General features: G+C 38.9%; 1 protein-coding gene across 6 annotated transcripts in view; it reads left to right on the top strand.

Moving 5' to 3' along the window:
* The window catches only part of NRG4 (neuregulin 4), a 123,504-nt gene that overhangs the window by 32,230 nt on the left and 68,502 nt on the right, over positions 1 to 22,772 (top strand). For all 6 annotated transcript variants that reach the window (XM_034939196.3, XM_055098563.2, XM_055098562.2 and 3 more), the window contains exons 5-6: positions 15,509 to 15,574; positions 17,502 to 17,595. In XM_034939196.3, coding sequence (XP_034795087.1) covers positions 15,565 to 15,574; positions 17,502 to 17,595 — 104 coding nt within the window. In that variant the 5' untranslated portion in view covers positions 15,509 to 15,564. The remainder of the gene's footprint in view (positions 1 to 15,508; positions 15,575 to 17,501; positions 17,596 to 22,772) is intronic.

Here is a 22,772-nt window from a genome sequence, read left to right as displayed (position 1 = left end):
TTTTTATTTTTTATCCTTTTGGCCAATCTATATCTTTTAAATGGAGTATTTAATCCATTGGCATGCAAGGTTATTATTGATGAGGACCTCCTTCTGTTTTTATGTTTGTTTTCTGGTAGTTTTGTGTATCCTTTGTTTCTCTTTTTATTTATTTTTGCAATTGGTTGGTTTTCTGTAACGAAATGGTTTGAATCCTTTCTCTTTCTCCTTTGTATATCAGTTCTACCAGTGAGTTGAATAGTTTCATGTTTTTATGAGTGTAGTAATTGTCTTTTCCCTTCCATGTGTAAGATTCCCTTGAGCATTTCTTATATAGCCAGTCTAGTGGTGATGAATTCCCTTAGTTCTTGCTTGGCTGAAAGCAAAGATTTTATTTCTCCTTTATTCCTGAAGGATATCTTTGCTGGGTATAATACTCTTTGCTGATAGTTTTTTTCTTTCAGTACTTTGATTATATCTTATTTTCTCCTGGCCTGTAAGGTTTCTGCTGAGAAATCCACTCAAACTAATGGGAATTCCCTCATATGTGACTTAATTCTTTTCTCTTGCAGTTTTAGAATTCTTTGTCTTTGACTTTTGATAATTTGACTGTAATGTGCATTGAAGAGGACTTGTTTAGGTTGAATCTGTGTGGGATTATTTGAACTTTCTGGAATTGGATATCTGTCTCTCTCCCAAAACTTGTAAAGTCTTCAGCTGTTATTTCATTAAATATTTTTTCTGCATATTTAATGAAATACTAGCTTTTTTCCCCTTCTTTTCTTCTTCTGGAATGCCCATAATGCAAATAATTTTTCACTTAATGATGTCTCATATATCTTGGAGGCCTTTTTTTGGGTGTGTAGTGGGGGGCTGCCTGTGTTACTTCAAAAGACCTGTCTTCACATTCAGAAATTCCTTCTTCTGGCTCATCTAGTCTGTTTACTGATGCTCTCAATTGCATTTTTTTTTTTTAATTTTTGAGACAAAGTCTCACTCTGTCACTCAGGCTGGAGTGCAGTGATGCGATTTTGGCTTACTGCAACCTCCACCTCCTGGGTTCAAGCAGTTTTCCTGCCTCAGCCTTCCAAGTAGCTGGGATTACAGGCACCCACCAGTATGCCAAGCTAATTTTTGTATTTTTTAGTAGAGACAGGGGTTCACCACATTGGCCAGGCTGGTCTTGAACTTTTGACCTCAAGTGATCTACCAGTCTTGGCCTCCCAAAAGTGCTGGGATTATAGGAGTCAGCCATTGTGCCCAGCCTCAATTGTATTTTTTATTTCATTAATTGAATCCTTCAGCTTCAGGATTTCTGTTTGATTCTTTTTTATGATATCTATTTCTTTATTGAATTTCTTATCTAAATAGTCAATTTTTAAAATTTCATTGTGTCGTCTATCTATATTCTCTTTTTTTTTGAGACAGACTCTCGCTCTGTCACCCAGGCTGGAATGCAGTGGCGTGATCTCAGCTCATTGCAAGCTCTGCCTGCCGGGTTCACACCATTCTCCTGCCTCTGCCTCCCGAGTAGCTGGGACTACAAGCGCCCGCCACCACGCCCAGCTAATTTTTTGTATTTTTAATAGAGACGGGGTTTCACCGTGTTAGCCAGGATGGTCTCGATCTCCTGACCTCGCGATCCACCTGCCTCAGCCTCCCAAAGTGCTGGGATTACAGGTGTGAGCCACCATGCCCAGCCCCTGTCTATCTATATTCTCTTATATCTCACTGAGTTTCCTTAAGTGTACTATTTTGAATTCTTTTTCTGGTATTTCATATAGTTCCTTATGATTGGAATCTTACTGGAGAATTACTGTGTTCTTCTGAAGGTGTCCTGTTTGCCTGCTTTTTCTGCCTATGTTTTTGTTGTTGTTGTTTGTTGTTTTTTGTTTGTTTTTGCTTACATTAATTTCTATGCATTTGGTGGAACAATTGCCCCCTCCAATTTTCTGAAGTAGGCTTCATATGGAAAGACTTATACATATAGATGGGTCTTGGGGTGTCAGTTTGGTGGGGTGCCTTGGTTTTGGGTCTAGATTATCACGTAGTATAGTCTCCATGTAGTTTCTTCAGCTGTAATCTGCACTATTAACATTTATGAGTGTCTCAGGAATCTAAGATGAGAGAGTTTGGCAGTGGTGGTGTGGCTTTGCTGAGAGCGAAGTTTTTTCTCAGATCAAGGTGCGAGTATGCACAGTGAGTCAGCCAACTTGAAGTCTTGCTGGGGTTGGGGCCTTGGAGTTGTTACTCTGGCTGGTGGCACAGGCACCTGGTTGCTCAGCCAGTCTGAGGTTATGCCTGCCAGGGGTGGCTTACAAGGCTATTTCTTAGACCTAAGGCATGGGTGCACAGCTGTTCAGCTGGCCTGAGGGCATGTCTGTCAGGGGTATCCCGGGTGGCTGTTTCTCAGGCCTGGGATGCAGATGCATGGCTTCTAAGCTGTCCTGGGTGTGTGTTTGTTCAAGTTTGCTCCTGGAGTTGTTTCTCTGGCCTAGGACGTGGGTGGCTTCTTGGGTGGCCTGGGTGCATGTCTGGTAGATGTGGCCAGGACTTGGGTACACAGCCACTCAGTCTGGGAGTGTGTCTGCCAGGTGCAGCCCCCAGGGCTATTTCTCAGGCCTAGGAAGTGGACATACAGCTACTCAGTCAGCCTGGGGGCATGCTAGCCAGGGGCAGCCTGCAGGGCTGTTTCTTAGGCCCAAGACTTACATGTTGGCAGCTTGGAGGCCTAGGGGCAGGTGAGCTAGGAGTAGCCCATGAATCTGTTTCTCAGGCTCTGATTGCAGGCATGGGGCCTTTGGGCAAGCCAGAGGTGTCTCAGCAGGAGAGGTGGGTGCTGCAGGGCTATTTTTCAGGTCCTAGGCTTGTAGCTGCTCTACCTGTTTGGGGGACAGCCCAAAGGGTTGCTTGTCAGCTACTTGGTAGCCCCGAGTCCTTTCATGCTTAGCTTAGGGGAGAGTGTGCAGCAGTTTAGCTGGCTCAGCAGCGGGTTCACCCTGGGTAGGACCGCTAGACTATTCCTCCACTGGAAGTGCAGGCAGTGGGAATTGGTTTCCCTGCTGTGTAGGACCAGATTTGCAACCCATCCTGGACCCAGGCTCTGCACAGCTGGGGTTATGGCATCAGCCATCTGTGGGCTGGGTGGAATGAAGATGAAACCCCAGTGCTGGAGGGGAGCAATGGCTACTGGTCCCAGAGTAGGATGCATTCCAGAGGTGGCTCTAATTTCAAGATGGCACTGTGCTGCAGCAGTGTGGCTCACAGGATAGGTGGGGGTTGGGGAGTGCACACCTTGTGTTCATAATCCAGAGCAGTGTAGTTGCATAAATTCCCAGCAGCTCTCCAAACTGGACTTGGGGCTGGGGATGACTGTGGGATTCACCTGTAGTAAGGACTGTGGGCATTTGCAGTGACAATAGGAGCTGATGAGATTCTTCTGCTTACCATTTTCCTGAAAGGGAAAGTCTCTCCTGTCTCCAGATCAATCTGATCCAGGCATGGCAGACAGTGCCACAGAGGCTAGATGACTCTCCGTTGCTTCCAATCACTGTAGGTACCTTCTGGGCTTCCAATCACTATAGGTACCTCCCCACTCCCCTACTGCACTCCAGCACTCTCTGGGCAACACTCCAGTGAAATCTTAGCTCTTTATTCATTGCCTTGGTCCTTGCTTTTGTGTGTGTGTGTGTGTGTGTGTGTGTGTGTGTGTGTGTGTGGAGTATGGGTGCCAGGTGTCTCTAGTGAGCTATCTTGCTGACATCACCTCATTGTGGTTTTAATATGCATTTCCCTAATAGCTATTCCTTTAGTTATTTAATTTTAGGAACATTTGAAAGTTGTTCTTGATTTTTTTCTTACCCTGCTCAGCTATACTGTGGGTGTACCTCCTAAGTATGTCTTTAATTATCTTTCTCTTTGTCCTAATTCCTGTGCTTTATTTCTTCACTATTATTAAAACAGCCTCCAAACTGCTTTCTCTGATACCATTTCCTCAGCAGATTCCAATTTGTTTCCCACACTGCCATCAGAATGAATTTTCTAAAATGTTGATGTAATCATGTCACTCCCTTGCTAAAAAGCTTTCAAAGCTTCCCATTGCCTTTAAGATAAAGTCTACAATCTGGATCCAGCATGTTTTATACTATCTATTCTTGCCATTCTTTTCCCCACCATCCCGCCCTCCTACAAACATACACACTCCACACTCACCACTGCACATTTCCTGGCTTGTGATCCACCTGCAATTATTTGAATACATTAGATCTTCCTTCTTTTATACCTTTAGACATGCTGTTACCTCTGTCTGAAATGCTCATTCATCTCTGTTTACAAACTCTTATTCATTCTACCTCTTGGAATCTTTTTCTGATTCTCCATAACAGTTAAGCATTGTGTGTGTGTGTGTGTGTGTGTGTAAAAATAGTGACATACATATGTGTCTGTGAAAATATTAGGTTTAATCACATGAAACTGTCATTTGTATAAGTCAAAATATGCTTTATATGAATCAGCCTAAAACATTTTTGTGCTTGTTTTTGTGTCTGGCATTCCTCATCCAGCAAGAGACTGTCCTCTTTTTTTTAAAAGGATAGCAGGCCACTTAGTACACGTTTATTGATACGTGGATGGAAAAATAGTTTTTAAAGATCAAGGCTTTCATTTAGAGCAGGGGTCCCCAACACCCGGGCCACAGACCAGTACCAGACTGTGGCCTATTAGGAACCAGGCCACACAGCAGGTGAGCAGCAGGCAAGCAAGCCTCATGGCCTGTGCTCCACCTCCTATCAAATCAGCGGTCGCATTAGATTCTCATAGAGCATGGACCCTATTGTGAACTGCACATGTGAGGGATCCAGATTGCATGCTCTTTATGGGAATCTAATGCCAGATGACCTGAGGTAGAATAATTTCAACCTGAAACCATCCGCCACCCCAGTCCATGGAAAAATTGTCTTCCATGAAACCGGTCCCTGGTGCCGAAAAGATTGGGGACCACTGACTTAGTGAAAAGTTAGCTTGAAAATCTATAGGTTTTCTGCTTTGGAATCACATGGTCCTAAAGGTTGCTTATTTGCATGGTGCAAAAAATAACACAAAATCATCACAATATGTCTCTTAATAAATACATCTCAAATGTCATGAAGTCACAGATTATCTCCCATATACAGTTTAGTAGTCATTTTCATAATAGTAGACAGCATCATGGCTTCAAGGTTCAAATAAAATAATAAAAGATACTGATTTTGTTTCATGAAAACATTTTGAAATTCAAACACCATACACTAAAATGGTTTAGTGTGTGTGTATGTGTACAAGCACACCTCTGAGATATTGTAGGTTTTGGTTTCAGACTGCTGCAATAAAGCAAATATCACAATAAAGTGAGTCACACAAATTTTTTGGTTTCCCAATGCATAAAAAAGGTATGTTTATACTATAGCCTATTAGGTATGCAGTAGCATTATGTCTAAAAAATAATGTATATCCCTTAATTTAAAAATACTTTATTGTTAAAAAATGCTGACAAACATCTGAGCCCTCAGTGAGTTGTAATGTTTTTGCTGGGGGAGGGTCTTGCCTCAACAGTGGACTTAAGATATTTAGTCAACCATGCTGTAAACAGATGTGCTGTCATCAAGGCTTTGTTGTTCTGTTTATACAGCACACGCAGAGTAGATTTAGCATAATTCTTAAGGGCCCTAGGATTTTCAGAATGATGGATGAGTGTTGGCTTCAGCTTAAAGTCACAAGCTATATTAGCCTATAACAAGAAGTCAACCTGTCCTTCGAAGCTTAGAAGCCAGACATTGACTTCTCTTTAGCTATAAAAGTTCAAGGTGGTATCTTCTACTAGAGGGTTGTTCTACAGTGAAAATCTGTTTAGTGTAACCATCTTCAATGATCTTAGATAGATTTTCTGGATAATTTGCTGCAGCTTCTACATTAGCGCTTGTTGCTTTACCTTGCACTTTTATGTTATGGAGATGGTTTCTTTCCTTAAACCTCATGAACCAACCTCTGCTAGCTTCAAACTTTTCTTCTGCTGCTTCTTTACCTCTCTCGGCCTTCATAGAATTTATAAGAATTAGGGCCTTGCTCTGGATTAGGCTTTGGCTTACAGCAAGCTTGTCCAACCCTGGCGCATGGGCCGCATGCAGCCCAGAATGGCTTTGAATGCCACACAACACAAATTCATAAACTTCTTAAAACATTATAAGATTTTTTTGTGATTTTTTTTTTCTCATCAGCTATTGTTAGTGTTAGTGTATTTTATGTGTGGCCCAAGACAATTATTTTTCCACTGTGGCCCAGGGAAGTCAAAAGATTGGACATCCCTGGCTTAGAGGAAGTGGTGGCTGGTTTGACCTTCTATCCAGATCACTAAAACTTTCTCCGTAAAAGCAATAAGGCTGTTTCATTTGATCATTTGTGTGTTCACTGAATAGCACTTTTAATTTCCTTTAACAGTGCAAGAGGCCTATCTTACCTTTCTGCATGCCTTCCTCACTAAACTTAATCATTTCTAGCTTTTGCTTTAAAGTGAGAAAGATGCAGCTCTCCCTTTTACTTGAACACTTAGGGGCCATTGTAGGGTTATCAATTGGGCTAATTTCAATATTGTTGTGTCTCAGGGAATAGAGAGGCCAGAGGAGATAGGGGAATGGTCGGTCAATGGAGCATTTAGAATATGCAGATTTATCGATTAAGTTCTCTATCTTACACAGTCATGGTTCATGGTGCCCCAAAACAATTACAATAGTAACATCAAAGATCACTGATCACAGATCACCATAACCGATAGAATAATAATGAAAAAGTTCGAAATATTGCAAGGATTACCAAAATGTGACACAGAAACGTGAAGTGAGCACATGCTGTTGGAAAAATGGCACCAACAGACACAGGGTTGCCACAAGCCTTTAGTAAAAACAATATCTGCAAAGTGCAATAAAATGCATAAAATGAGATATGTCTGTATAATGGTTATAGCTATGTAAAAATTGCCTTTGAATGTGGGAGATAATATGTAATAATGGGTGGCTGGCAAGATGGCCGAATAGGAACAGCTCTGGTCTGCAGCTCCCAGCGAGATCAACACAGAAGGCGGGTGATTTCTACATTTCTGGCTGAGGAACCTGGCTTATCTCATTGGGATGGGTTAGACAGTGGGTGCAGCCCACAGAGGGCAAGCCAAAGCAGGGTGGGGTGTCGCCTCACCGGGGAAGTGCAAGGGGTTGGGGAACTACCCCCCTAGCCAAGGGAAGCCATGAGGGATGGTGCACTCCAGCCCAGATACTATGCTATTCCCATGGTCTTCACAACCCACAGATGAGGAAATTCCCTCACGTGCCTACGCCATCAGGGCCCTGAGTTTCAAGCACAAAACTGAGTAGCTGTTTGGGCAGACACCGAGCTAGCTGCAGGAGCTTTTTTTCATACCCCAATGGTGCCTGGAACACCAGCAAGACAGAACCGTTCACCCCCCTGGAAAGGGGGCTGAAGCCAGGGAGCCAAGCTGTCTAGCTCAGCAGATCCCACCCCCACGGAGCCCAGCAAGCTAAAATCCACTGGCTTGAAATTCTCGCTGCCAGCACAGCAGTCTGAAGTCGACCTGGGATGCTTGAGCTTGGTGGAGGGAGGGACGCTTGCCATTACTGAGGCTTGAGTAGGTGTTTTTCCCCTCACAGTGTAAACAAAGCCGCCTGGAAGTTCGAACTAGGTGGAGCCCACCGCAGCTCAGCAAAGCCACTGTAGACAGACTGCCTCTCTAGATTTCTTCTCTCTTGGCAGGGGAATCTCTAAAAAAAAAAAGGCAGCAGCCCCAGTCAGGGGGTTATGGATAAAACCCCCATCTCCCTGGAACAGAGGACCTGGGGGAAGGGGTGGCTGTGGGCACAGCTTCGGCACACTTAAACATCCCTGCCTGCCAGCTCTGAAGAGAGCAGTGGATCTCTAAGCACAGCATCCGAGCTCTGCTAAGGGAGGACTGCCTCCTCAAGTGAGTCCCTAACCCCTGTGTCTCCTGACGGGGAGACACCTCCCAGTAGGGGTCGACAGACACCTCATACAGGAGAGCTCCAGCTGGCATCTGGCGGATGCCCCTCTGTGACAAAGCTTCCAGAGGAAGAAACAGGCAGCAGTCTTTACTGTTCTGCAGCCTCTGCTGGTGATACCCAGACAAACAGGGTCTGGAGTGAACCTCCAGCAAACTCCAGCAGACCTGCAGCAGAGAGGCTTGACTGTTAGATGGAAAACTAACAAAGAGAAAGGAATCGCATCAACATCAACAAAAAGGATGTCCACTTAGAAACCCCATCCGAAGGTCACAACATCAAAGGCCAAAGGTAGATAAATCCACGAAGATGAGGAAAAACCAGCACAAAAAGGCTGAAAATTCCAAAACCCAGAACGCCTCTTCTACTCCAAAGGATCACACTCCTCGCCAGCAAGGGAACAAAATTGGATGGAGAATGAGTTTGACAAATCGACAGAAGTAGGCTTCAGAAGGTGGGTAATAACAAACTCCTGCAAGCTAAAGGAGGATATTCTAACTCAATGCAAGGAAGCTAAGAACCATGAAAAAAGGTTAGAGGAATTACTAACTGGAATAAGCAGTTTAGAGAAGAACATAAGTGACCTGATTGAGCTGAAAAACATAGCACGAGAACTTCAACAAGCATACACAAGTATCAATAGCTGAATTGATCAAGTGGAAGAAAGGATATCAGAGATTGAAGATCAACTTAATGAAATAAAGTGTGAAGACAAGATTAGAGAAAAAAGATTCAAAAGAAACAAACGAGCCTCCAAGAAATATGGGACTCTGTGAAAAGACCAAACCTACATTTGATTGGTGTACCTAAAAGTGAAAGGGAGAATGAAACCAAGTTGGAAAACACTCTTCAGGATATTATCCAGTAGAACTTCCCCAACCTAGCAAGACAGGCCAACATTCAAATTCAGGAAATACCGAGAACACCACAAAGATACTACTCGAGAAGAGCAACCCCAAGACACATAATTGTCAGATTCACCAAGGTTGAAATGAAGGAAAAAATGTTAAGAGCAGCCAGAAAAGTCAGGTTACCAACAAAGGAAAGCTCATCAGATTAGCAGCAGATCTCTCTGCAGAAACACTACACACCAGAAGAGAGTGGGGGCCAATATTCAACATTCTTAAAAGAATTTTCAACCCAGAATTTCATATCCAGCAAAACTAAGCTTCATAAGTGAAGGAGAAATAAAATCCTTTACAGACAAGCAAATGCTGAGAGATTTTGTCACCACCAGGCCTGCTTTACAAGAGCCCCTGAAGGAAGCACTAAACATGGAAAGGAAAAACTGGTACAGCCACTGCAAAAACATACCAAATTGTAAAGACCATCGACACTATGAAGAAACTGCATCAACTAAGGGGCAAAACAACTAGCTAGCATCATAATGATAGGATCAAATTCACACATAACAATATTAATCTTAAATGTAAACGGGCTAAATGCCCCAATTAAAAGACACAGACTGGCAAACTGGATAAAGATTCAAGACCCATTGGCATGCTGTGTTTAGGAGACCCATCTTATATGCAAAGAAACACACGCTCAAAATAAAGGGCTGGAGGAATATTTACCAAGCAAATGGAAAGCAAAAAAAAAAAAAAAAAAAGGCAGGGGTTGCTATCCTAGTCTCTGATAAAAACAGACTTTAAACCAACAAAGATCAAAAGAAACAAAGAAGGGCATTACATAATGGTAAAGGGATCAATGCAGAAAGAAGAGATAACTATCCTAAATATATATGCACCCAATACAGGAGCACCCAGATCCATAAAGCAAGTTCTTAGAGACCTACAAAGAGACATAGACTCCCACACAATAATAGTGGGAAACTTTAACACCCCACTGTTCATATTAGATCAACGAGAAAGAAAATTAAGGATATTCAGGACTTGAACTCAGCTCTGGACCAAGTGGACCTAATAGACATCTGCAGAACTCTCCACCCGAATCAACAGAATATATATTCTTCTCGGCACCACATTGCAATTATCCTAAAATTGACCACATAATTGGAAGTAAAATACTCCTCAGCAAATGCAAAATAATGGAAATCATAACAGTCTCTCCAACCACAGTGCAATCAAATTAGAACTCAGGATTAAGAAACTCACTCAAAACTGCACAAGTACATGGAAACTGAACAACCTGCTCTTGAGTGACTGATGGGTAAATAACGAAATTAAGGCAGAAATAAAGAAGTTCTTTGAAACCAATAAGAACAAAGACACAATGTACCAGAATCTCTGGGACACAGCTAAAGCAGTGTTTAGAGGGAAATTTATAGCACTAAATGCCCTCAAGAGAAAGCAGGAAAGATCTAAAATTGACACCCTAACATCACAATTAAAAGAACTAGAGGAGCAAGAGCAAACAAATTCAAAATCTAGCAGAAGACAAGAAATAACTAAGATCAGAGCAGATCTGAAGGAGATAGAGACACGAAAAACACTTCAAAAAATCAATGAATCCAGGAGTTGGTTTTTTTGAAAAGATCAATAAAATAGATTGCTAGACTAATAAAGAAGAAAAGAAAGAATCAAATAGACACAATAAAAAATGATAAAGGGGATATTACCACTGATCCCACAGAAATATAAACTACCATCAGAGAATACCATAAACACCTCTATGCAAATAAACTAGAAAATCTAGAAGAAATGGATAAATTCCTGGACACATACCCCCTCCCAACACTAAACCAGGAAGAAGTCGAATCCCTGAATAGACCAATAACAAGTTCTGAAATTGAGGCAGTAATTAATAGCCTACCAACCAAAAAAAGTCCAGGACAAGACAGATTCACAGCCAAATTCCACCAGAGGTACCAAGAGGACCTGGTACCATTCCTTTTGAAACTATTCCAAACAATAGAAAAAGAGGGACTCCTCCCTAACTCATTTTATGAGGCCAGCATCATCCTGATACCAAAGCCTGGCAGAGATACAACAAGAAAACAAAACTTCAGGCCAATATCCCTGATGAATATCGATGTGAAAATATTCAGTAAAATATTGGCAAACTGAATCCAACAGCATGTCAAAAAGCTTATCCACCACGATCAAGTCAGCTTCATCCCTGGAATGCAAGGATGATTCAACATACAGAAATCAATACCCATAATCCATCACATAAACAGAACCAATGACAAAAACCACGTGAGTATCTCAATAGATGCAGAAAAGGCCTTTGATAAAAGTCAATACCCCTTTATGCTAAAAACTAAAAACAATAAACTAGGTCTCGATGGAATGCATGTCAAAAATAATACGAGCTATTTATGACAAACCCACAGCCAATATCATACTGAATGGGCAAAAGCTGGAAGCATTCCCTTTGAAAACCAGCACAACACAAGGATGCCCTCTCTCACCACTCCTATTCAACATAGTATTGGAAGTTCTGGCCAGGGCAATCAGGCAAGAGAAAGAAATAAAGGGTATTCAAATAGGAAGAGAGGAAGTCAAATTGTCTCTGGGTTTGCAGATGACATGATTGTATATTTAGAAAACCCCATCATCTCAGCCCCAAAACTCCTTAAGCTGATAGCAACTTCAGCAAAGTCTCAGGATACAAAATCAGTATGCAAAAATCACAAGCATTCCTATACACCAATAACAGACAAAGAGAGCCAAATCATGAGTGAACTCCCATTCACAACTGCTACTAAGAGAATAAAATACCTAGGAATACAACTCACAAGGGATGTGAAGGACCTCTTCAAGGAGAACTACAAACCACTGCTCAGGGAAATAAGAGAGGACACAAACAAATGGAAAAACATTCCATGCTCCTGGATAGGAAGAATCAATATCTTGAAAATGGCCATACTGCCCAAAGTAATTTAGAGATTCAATGCTATCCCCATCAGGCTACCATTGACTTTCTTCACAGAATTAGAAAAATCTACTTTAAACTTTATGTGGAACCAAAAAAGAGCCTGTGTAGCCAAGACAATCCTAACCAAAAGGAACAAAGCTGGAGGCATCACGCTACCTGACTTCAAACTATACTACAAGACTACAGTAACCAAAACAGCATGGTACTGGTATCAAAACAGACATATAGACCAATGGAACAGAACAGAGGCCTCAGAAATAACTCCACACATCTACAACCATCTGATCTTTGACAAACCTGACAAAAACAAGCAATGGGGAAAGGATTTCCTATTTAATAAATGGTATTGGGAAAATTGGATAGCCATATGCAGAAAACTGAAACTGGACCCCTTCCTTACACCTCATATAAAAATTAATTCAAGATGGATTAAAGACGTACACCTAAAACGTAAAGCCATAAAAACCCTAGAAAGAAACCTAGGCAATACCATTCAGGACACAGATATGGGCAAAGACTTCGTGACTAAAACACCAAAAGCAATGGCAACAAAAGCCAAAACTGACAAATGGGATCTAATTAAACCAAAGAGCTTCTGCACAGCAAAAGAAACTCTCGTCAGAGTAAACAGGCAACCTACAGAATGGGAGAAAATTTTTGCAATCTATTCATCTGACAAAGGGCTAATATCCAGAATCTACAAGGAACTTAAACAAATTTACAAGAAAAACAACAACCCCATCAAAAAGTGAGTGAAGGATATGAACAGACATTCTTCAAAATAAGACATTTATGTGGCCAACAAACGTATGAAAAAAAGCTCATCATCACTGGTCATTAGAGAAATGCAAATCAAAAAGCACAATGAGATACCATCTCATGCCAGTTAGAATGGCGATCATTAAAAAGTCAGGAAACAACAGTGCTGGAGAGGATGTGAAGAAATAAGAATGCTTTTACACTATTGGTGGGAGTGTAAATTAGTTCAACCATTGTGGAAGACAGTGTGGTGATTCCCCAAGGATCTAGAACTAGAAATACCATTTGACCCAGCAATCCAATTACTGGGTATATACCCAAAGGATTATAAATCATGCTACTATAAAGACACATGCACACATATGTTTATTGCGGCACTGTTCACAATAGCAAAGACTTGGAACCAACCCAAATTCCCCTCAATGATAGACTGGATAAAGAAAATGTGGCACATATATACCTTGGAATACTATGCAGCCATAAGAAAGGATGAGCTCATGTCCTTTGCAGGGCCATGGATGAAGCTGGAAACCATCATTCTCAGCAAACTAACACAAGAACAGAAAACCAAACACCGCATGTTCTCATAGGTGGAAATTGAACAATGAGAATACATGGACACAGGGAGGAGAACATCACACACTAGGGCCTGTCGGGGTGGGGGGCTAAGGGAGGGATAACATTAGGAGAAATACCTAATGTAAGTGACAGGTTGATGGGTGCAGGAAACCAGCATGGCACTTGTATACCTATGTAACAAACCTGCATATTCTGCACATGTATCCCAGAACTTAAAGTATAATTTTAAAAATGTAATAATGAACATTTTTTTTTTTTGAGACGGAGTCTCACTCTGTTGCCCAGGCTGGAGTGCAGTGGTGCAATCTCAGCTCACTGCAAGCTCCGCCTCCCGGGTTCACACCATTCTCCTAATGAACAGATTGTTTTTAGAGTATTTGATTTTGAGTTTATTTTAATATTTTCTTAAAACAACAAAACAAACTTGTTAGTTTGGGCTTTACATCAGTCAAGTAATAATGTCTGAATTGTCGTTTTAGAAAAGATAACCATCTAAATGTTTGGCATACTTTAGATAATTATATGATGAAGAACTCTATATTCATTTAAACAAAATTACAGTTTTAGTCAATATTTTAAAATTGTTTATGATTTTTAAAACTTAACTTTCCTCACTGTATATTTAACAACTTTGCCATAGCATTCAGGCATTACACTGTCATTGGTATTAGTCAAGTTCAGTGATTTTATTCATTTCAAATTGAACTTGGTGTTACAAGTTTTATTATAGCTATTACCTTCTTTTAGCTTTATAAGTTCTTCAGGTCATTATTTATATAAATTTTATCTGGCTTGTAAGGTAACACAAACCTCATAAAACATAAATTTAAAAAAATGTTTTTTTAATTTGTGAAACACTTATCTATTAGCTCCACATTAAAATTTCTTTTCTCCCAAACTTACACTACGTCTTGAATTATTCAGACAAGCAAAGATAAGTAAGGAGTCTAAGGAATGTGGTTTGGTTTTTACCTTTAAAACGTGGACAGTAATTTGGAAGTGCAGCTTAGTTCAACTCCTTTTCTAAATAAAATTCTGCTCCATTTGCAACTCTGAACACGTAAATTGAAGGGGTGGCTCCCATGGCCAGTGCCTGACCTCTGTGCACACCTTGGTCTGGCGTGACCTCACCCACACTGCACACTGCAGCCATATAAATCAGATTTTTGACATGTTATAAAATGCAAGTCACAGCTGCTGTTGTCTGCAGTATTCAAAAACTTTTGAAACACTGCATGTCCAACAAAATTTATTTTTTGTGTGAATGTAAGTTTTTATTGAGGGTAAGTCCTGTTTGTTTGGAAAAAAAACAGTATGAGTCAGTGCTTTTTAAAAATCAAATAGATTTAATGTTCTCCTTCCTGCCTGTTCTCGCTCGTGTGTGTTTCTCTCGATTGCTTGCTCACTTTCTCTGCCTCTCTGCTTGTCTAAGAAAGAGCTGTTGGCTTTGAGAGAAGACCTTGGTATTACAACTGTGTTAGTAGATTGAGATTTCTGTTAGAGTCTTTCTGTTTAGGTCAGAAGTGTTCTTTATAGAACAGAACTGGGAGCTTGTAATCATAATGTAAGTATAAATGCTTCACCTCTTCAAATATATGTTTGAATTCTTTTGTTTCTGTTATAGCAGGAAACTTCATATGTAAGAATGTCTTATTAGCTACATTGCTTTGCCAGATGCCAGACATTTTTGTGTGTGTGTGTGGTTAACATTTTCTTTTTTCTTTTTTAAATTTAAGTTCTGGGATAGATGTGCAGGACGTGCAGGTTTGTTACATAGTGTATTTATAACATGTGTGCCATGGTGGTTTGCTGCACCTATCAGCCCTGGACATTTTTTAGAAGAAAGGTTTGCATAGATTGGTAAATGTAATGTGCAATCTATGGTAAACTTAAAAGTGCTTTTATAAAAGTTTTAAAGGTTCAGTTCATTCAGTTTTACTTACTGTCTCATCGTTCATGTAAAATTCCATGTAGTACTCTACTATGTTAACAATGTTTACGAAAAAAAAGCCTTATTAGACTTTTCTGCAGAGAGATATTTAAGATTAAATTACATTATTTAGGCAATGATTTATATTAAGTACGTTATTGATCTTTTAGTTTTGTTCATATTTTTTACTGAAATGCAATAGGTATCTAAAAATGCTGTAACTAAAATTTGTCCCTAGTATATAAATGTCTTTATTATTTTATTTTCAACATTTAAGAATATTGCTATTAGAATATTTGACATTTTATAATGCCCTTAAAAGAAGACTATTTTCCCTGAATTATTATTTTTTAAACCGTTTTAGGTACTGTTTTTCAACCCTACTCTCTTGACCAAGAATGAAACTATTTACAAATTAAGATGCCAACAGGTAATTTCTCATATATTTATATGTTTTTGTCAATATGTGTCCATAGCAATAGAACAACAATCAAAAATGTATATTAACACAAGGCTGTATTATTCCCTTCCAACATCATTGGAAGAGATGTGAATATGAAATTAATATTTCAAATATGAAATATTTGGTTTTGAGAGACCTTCCTTTATGACATAAAGCTATTTTATTTTAGATATATGTGTTTTATTGGTTTTATAACCTGATAAATTCTAGCTTGTCCTATATCTGAAATCAGCTCAAATAATAAGGAAATAGAAGTCAGAATAAAAGTAGATTCAGAAATAGTGATTCAGGTTAGATGAGTTTTCTTTATTGATAAAATAAATGCCAAGTGTTGAGATATGTCTGACTATAATCCAGTTAAAACAAGGACACTAATCTTAGCTGTGATAAAGTTACATTCCACCCTCAGTGGAAAACCATATATGATGACGCCTTTGATGCTGATGTAATGTTAATTTTATTTTTTAGCCAAATTATTCCTGAAAAATTTTATAATCTTGTTGAAAGTTGTTTGATTACGAAGAAGCATGGCATTGTGTAAAAAGGAAAAAAATCTTAAAGCATTCATTTTGGTTGATTTTACTTTCTTTTTCACCAGTTCTCTGTAGTTCTGATTTCCTCTTTACATTTTTATACTCTTAGGGCTATAATGTGATGCTGAAACAGGATTTTCTTAATTCTAAAGTAGAACAAAAGTTTTAAAATTTGAAATTCTGATTGTGGAGATATCTGACTCATAGCAATTATATCTTAGCAAGTATTGATATCTTAGTGGCACATAAATGCTAGATAATTTTTAAAATTAATATACTAATTTTAATGTCAAATTGGAGTCCCAGTGGGAGAGTAATGCCATTTTCTTATTCTGATTAGATGATTCTGGGTCATTTCCTAGACAGAAACAATTAGGAACTAACAATGTACAAGTTTAAAGCAATGTAATTTCCCCTTTAAGGCTGGAAGATAAGATATTCACCAATTTTCTCTTCATAAATTACTAGTATAATGACTCAATGAATCCTTCTGTTATTCTAATTTTTTCTATGCAATGGCTTTGGTGGACAGGGATTTTTTATAAAAGGTCTTGGGGGTGAGGCTAGAAGGAAGGAGAGGTACCAAGGGAGAAAGGGAAGGCAGAGAGAGAAAGATAGATAAAGGAAAGGTCATAAAGAAGGAAGATGAGGCTGAAGAAAGAGGAAAGAGAGAAAAGAAGCCAGAGAGAAGTAGAGGTTTATTTTCTTAATATTCTGAAAGATTTGGCTGTATATCAAGCTATGACTTAGCTTTTTAATTTTTCTTTGCAACTTTAGATATGCCTTATGGTTAGTAGCTATTACCTAAAACACTTTGCAAATCAACACCTTATAAGATTATTTTTGGTTTCTGACATTTAGATTGTCATATAGGAACATTTAAAGTTAACTTTGGAAATAAAAAGTTAATTATCTAAATCCTTTACCAGCTGCAATTTCAGATATTAATGTATTTGAGACCTAATAGGGAAAACAAGAATTTAAATAAATTCTTGGGACAGGGAAACGCTAGGTAATACTGCCAAATCTCTGTAGTAAGTGAGAAAGGCCCTCTTTGTTCTAAGATGCTAATCACCTCCTTTTAATCTAACTAATATAGATATTCCTTATTTCTGTTATATAGTGTCTAAACCCATTATAGTTAATGGCCATATCTTTAGGACATAATTTTTCTCTCAAAGACATAGAAGTCCCAGTCTGTCAAATAAGGAATAGAATTAAATCTTTCATTTTGAGAAAAAAAATTCTTCATTCTGATTTTCAGAATTGCTACTTCAGTTTAAGATAGTTATTCCTATTCCTTGTTGCATTAGGAAAACTTTAATTTGCTTTTCTCTATTTTATATATGTATGTGTTTTAGATCACGAAGAGCCCTGTGGTCCCAGTCACAAGTCGTTTTGCCTGAATGGGGGGCTTTGTTATGTGATACCTACTATTCCCAGCCCATTTTGTAGGTGAGTGAAATGGACTAGGGGGAGATGTTAACTTTATTTTTTATTGTCTACTAACTTCTTTGAGAAGTGATAAAAAGTAAACAAAAAGTGTAAGATGAAAAGATGTGAGGCATATTCTTCATATTTATTTAGGGAAAATTATCCTTTTAAAACAAAACAAAAACAAAATAAAATAGCACATAAAAATCTCACTAATCAAGGTGTTTATTCTGAAAATTGCTAATGGTAGTTCCTAGCCTAGACACATTTTAAAAAAATAATCCCTTTTAGTGAACTCTTTGATTTTAGCAATTTAAGGAAGGCAGTCTATGCTTAGTATTACTGGCAAAACAGCTAGGGAATTTGCTAATCAAAAAAACCTAATATGATATATTTTATTTAGAGTTTTTAATACATAAACACATGATAACTGAGTTGGCACCAAAACTTATACTTTATATGTTAAAAAGCAAAAGAAGGGTTAAGTTTTTCTAATGGTGGTAGCAAATAAAAAAGAAGGGTATCTTAGCCACTATTGTTTTAAAATAATATAATTCACTGTGGGAGTACAGATACAGCCAGTGACCCATAAAAAACTTCAAAATAGTACTTCTGTAGCCTGATTCCTATGAGTTTGGTTGAATAGGATTTAAATGTATATAATAAACGTCTTTTAGTATATGAGTTAACATCATAGTACTGCCCTATACTGTGGAGCTAACACCCAAGATCTAAAGATATTTTGTAACATGTGAATTACTCTTTCTTGTTCTTTAACTGAAATGAGAAGTATAGAATCTAGATTTAAGATCTAGCTACATAAAAGGATAGAAAAGTAAAATCCACAGGAAAAGTTAAAGATACTGGGATGTAGTATGGAGGAGAGGAGGCAGAGATAAATAACCTCACAATTATCTCAAGAAGTTTTTAGGGCTTCTCATATGGGGAATAGTGCCCAGGTGTTTTTCTTCTCTAGTGAATATGAAAAGGGAAGGGAATGGAGGAACAAATTAACAATTACTTAACACTCATGATGTGCCTCAGCAGTATACTCTTCTTTTTTAATCGATTTACTGCGATATAATTTATGTATGATAAACTGCATTCATTTAAAGTGCAAAATGGATTAATTTTGACAAGTGTTTGTACCTGTGAAATCACCACCACCATCACATCTAGATATAGAACATTTCCATAGATAATCCCCCCAAATTTTGTTGCTGACTGTGCTCAACACTTAATTCTCAGAAACACCTTAGAGAAAGGAGGCAGGGGAGACCTTAGAAAATAATTTTTTAAAAAAGGGGAAAATGATAAATTAAGTGACATGCCAAAGGTCATATAGCTGGGAAGAAGAAAGGTGTCACCTTTGAATACAACTCACAAGTTTCACTTAACTTTATAATATATTCATACTGGATTCTTTCTAAGGTGATATGGCACGTAGAATGTTTAAAATAAAACAAGAATGCTTATCAGAAGAAGTACATTTAGGTTGGGCGCGGTGGCTCACACCTGTAATCCCAGCACTTTGGGAGGCCGAGGTGGGCGGATCACGGGGTCAGGAGATCGAGACCATCCTGGCTAACACGGTGAAACCCCATCTCTATTAAAAATACAAAAAATTAGCTGGGCATGATGGTGGGCGCCTGTAGTCCCAGCTACTCGGGAGGCTGAGGCAGGAGAATGGCATGAACCTGGGAGGTGGAGCTTGCAGTGAGCCAAGATCGCGCCACTGCACTCCAGCTTGGGCGACAGAGCGAGACTCCATCTCAAAAAAAAAAAAAAAAAAAGTGCGTTTAATAATTTAAATATACTAACATTTTGTGTCTTGATCTTGATGATGGCTGCATGGGTATAAAGACTATCCTTTCTCCATTGAATTGCCTTTGCCCCTTTGTCAAAAATCAATTGATCATTTATGTGCAGGTCTATTTCTGGACTATTCTTTTCTGTTGATCTATGTTTCCTGTCTTTTCACCAATACCAGTCTTGATAAACGTAGCTTTATAATGAACAAAATCAGGTAGCATGATTCCTTAACTTTATTCTTCGACTCAATGACGTTTAGCCTTATTTTCTAATAGGCAGTATTTAATGTTAAAAATTTTCAAATACATTTGTTTTATCCTAAAAATTTTATAGTTTGTTGTTCAGTTTTAGGTTTAAACATTTTTTCATTATGATTTCTTCTGTAACCTATAGGTGTTTTCCTATCCTTTTATATTTATATCCGATTTAATGGCATTGCAGACAGAGTACTTGGTCCGTCAAGCTATGCACTTAATATCTATCTGTATACTAGCTATCTGTTATACCTCACTGAATAAGTTGAAAGAAAGAACTAAGAATGCTGGAATTTGGAGATTCATTAAAATGGAAAGAAACCTAGGTTGTCATCCTGCTTTTGTACATTGGATAGATGCGTTTTTAGTGTATTTTCAAAAAGTTACCAATGATAGAGAATGGCCAAGTTTGCTGGCAACCCACACCAGGTGTAAAAATGTGTATAGTTTCTTCCTAATATCAGAATGTAAAAGTAGTAATTAGGGAGTAGCTGAAACCATGCCACATGGGTTCATGATGGATAGCAAGGTCACCACATTGCACAACAGCAGGAGGTTCTGTGGCTTGGCACCCTCTTTGCAACGTGAATGTGTATTCTGGAGTTGCTAAACACTCTGGAAGGAAGTGAAGTAGGGGAGTGGGGTAGGGGCCAAAAGGGCGACTGAGAAAAAAGGATTAAAAAAAAAAGTGACTGCAGGTTCAGTAACATTGAATGGCAGATATATTTAAAATCATATTTTATAAAAATAATTGTTTTCCAATTATCTTAGGAGCACACCTCTAATGTAGCCCTGTAGGCTGTAATAGCAATAGCTAAGAGTGATAAGCTCATTTTCCATCCCACTTCATACTGTTTTCTGTATTTCCTGTTTCTATTATGACATCTCAACCATCTTGTCAGAGAAACCCCAGACTTATATTTGACTCTTTATTGCCCTCTTGTCCAGTTGTCAAATCATATTTCTACCTTTGCTGTATCTCTCATCTCTCTAGTCCTTTCTGTTCTTACTATCAATATACTAGCTCAGAGTTTCTTAACTTCTTGCTTTGTCTATAGAAATAGTCCCTAACCAATTTTCCCGGAGCCTAATTCTCATCATCTGTCCAGCTAAAACAAAAAAAAACCTTCAGTGACAGCCCTCACACCTATCCATCTACCACTCATGAAATAATACCTTACTTTTTAGCCTAGCTCTTTCAGCCTTCTACCATTTGGCCCTCAAACTACCTTTGTGGCCATTTCTTCCTTGGTCTGCATTCTAACTAGAACCATTCACTATTTACGTTAGATATACTTTGTGTTATGTTGCCTGCCAACTCCTCCTCTTTCTCCTCCTCCTCAGTCTACTCTACACGAAAATGAAAATGACAACAATGAAGACCTTTATGATGATCTACTTCCACTTAATGAATAGTAAGAGGTATATTTTCTCTTCCTTACAATTCTCTTTTCTTTCCTTTTTTTTTTTTTTTTTCTGAGACAGAGTCTCACTGGCTGGAGTGCAGTAGGGCGATCTCGGCTCACTGTAACCTCTGCCCCCCAGGTTCAAGTGATTCTCCTGCCTCTCAGCCTCCTGAGTAGCTGAGATTACAGGTGTGTGCCACGACACCCAGCTAAATTTTGTGTTTTTAGTACAGGCGGGGTTTCGCCATTTTAGCCAGGCTGGTCTTGAACTCCTGACCTCAGGTGATCCACCCACCTCGGCTTCCCAAAGTGCTGAGATTACAGGTGTGAGTCATTGCACCTGGCCCTTTTTTTTTTTTTTAAGAGACAGGGTCTTGCTGTGTTGCCCAGGCTGAAGTGCAGTGGCTTGATCATAGTTCACTGCAACCTCAAACTCCTGGGCTCAAGTGATCCTCCTGCCTCAGCCTCCCAAGAAGCTGGGACTACAGGCACACAACACTGCACTTGGCAATTTATTTTTTGCAGAGGATGGGGTTTTGTTATGTTGACTAGGCTGGTCTCAAACTCCTGGCATCAAACTCCTGGCCTTAAGTGATCCTCCCACCTCAGCTTCCCAAGGTGCTGGGATTACAGGCATGAGCCACTTCATCCAGCCCCCTTATGAGTTTCTTAATAACATTTTCTTTTCTCTAGTTTGCTTTATTATAAGAATATAGTAATACATACAACATATAAAATATGTGTTAATTGACTGTTTATGTTATTAGTAAGGCTTCCAGTCAACAGAAGGCTATTAGTAGTTAAGTTTTGAGGGAGTCAAAAGTTACATGTGGATTTTTGACTGCATGCGGGTTGGTGCCTCTAACCCCTATATCGTTCAAGGGTCAACTGTATTTGTGCCTTTAGATCTAAAATGCCTCTAGTCAGCATATAGTTGCATCATGTGTTTTCGTCCATTTTTCTAATCTCTTTTATTAGATAATTTAATCTATTTACGTTTAAAGTAATTACTGATAAGAAGGGGCTTTTGTAATTTTGCTATTTATTTTCTATATGCCTTATCACTTTTTTGTTATTTTCTATTTTACTGTCTTTTGTGTTTAATTGATTTATTCATAGTAAAAAAAAAATTTTTTTTTTTTTTTTGAGACGGAGTTTCGCTCTTGTTGCCCAGGCTGGAGTGCAATGGCGTGATCTCGGCCCACTGCAACCTCTGCCTCCTGCGTTCAAGCGACTCTCCTGCCTCAGCCTCCTGAGTAGCTGGGATTACAGGCATGGCCACCATGCCTGGCTAATTTTGTAGTTTTAGTAGAGACAAGATTTCTCCATTTTGGTCAGGCTGGTCTCGAACTCCTGACCTCAGGTGATTTGCCTGCCTCAGCTCCCCAAAGTGCTGGGATTACAGGTGTGAGTCACTGCACCCAGCCTGTAGTAAAATGTTTAAATTCCTTTCTCATTTCCTTTTGTGTATATTCTATAACTATTTTCTTTGTGTTTACCATGGGGATTAAATTTAACCTTTTAAAGTTATAACACTAATTTGAATTTATACCAGCTTAACTTCAATCACATATAAGAACTCTGCTTCTTTGTAGCTCTGTCCCCACTTCTTTCATGTATTGTTACAAAATTATATTTTTATATATTGTGTGCCACAAAACATAAACTAAGAATTCGTCTCAATACATTAATCTCTTAAATTATGTAGAAGATAAAAATGGGGTTA

Source organism: Pan paniscus, chromosome 16, assembly GCF_029289425.2.
Source record: "Pan paniscus chromosome 16, NHGRI_mPanPan1-v2.0_pri, whole genome shotgun sequence".
NCBI lineage: Eukaryota > Metazoa > Chordata > Mammalia > Primates > Hominidae > Pan > Pan paniscus.
Note: the sequence above shows the minus strand (reverse complement) of the source record. Positions and strands in the feature narration are given on the sequence as shown.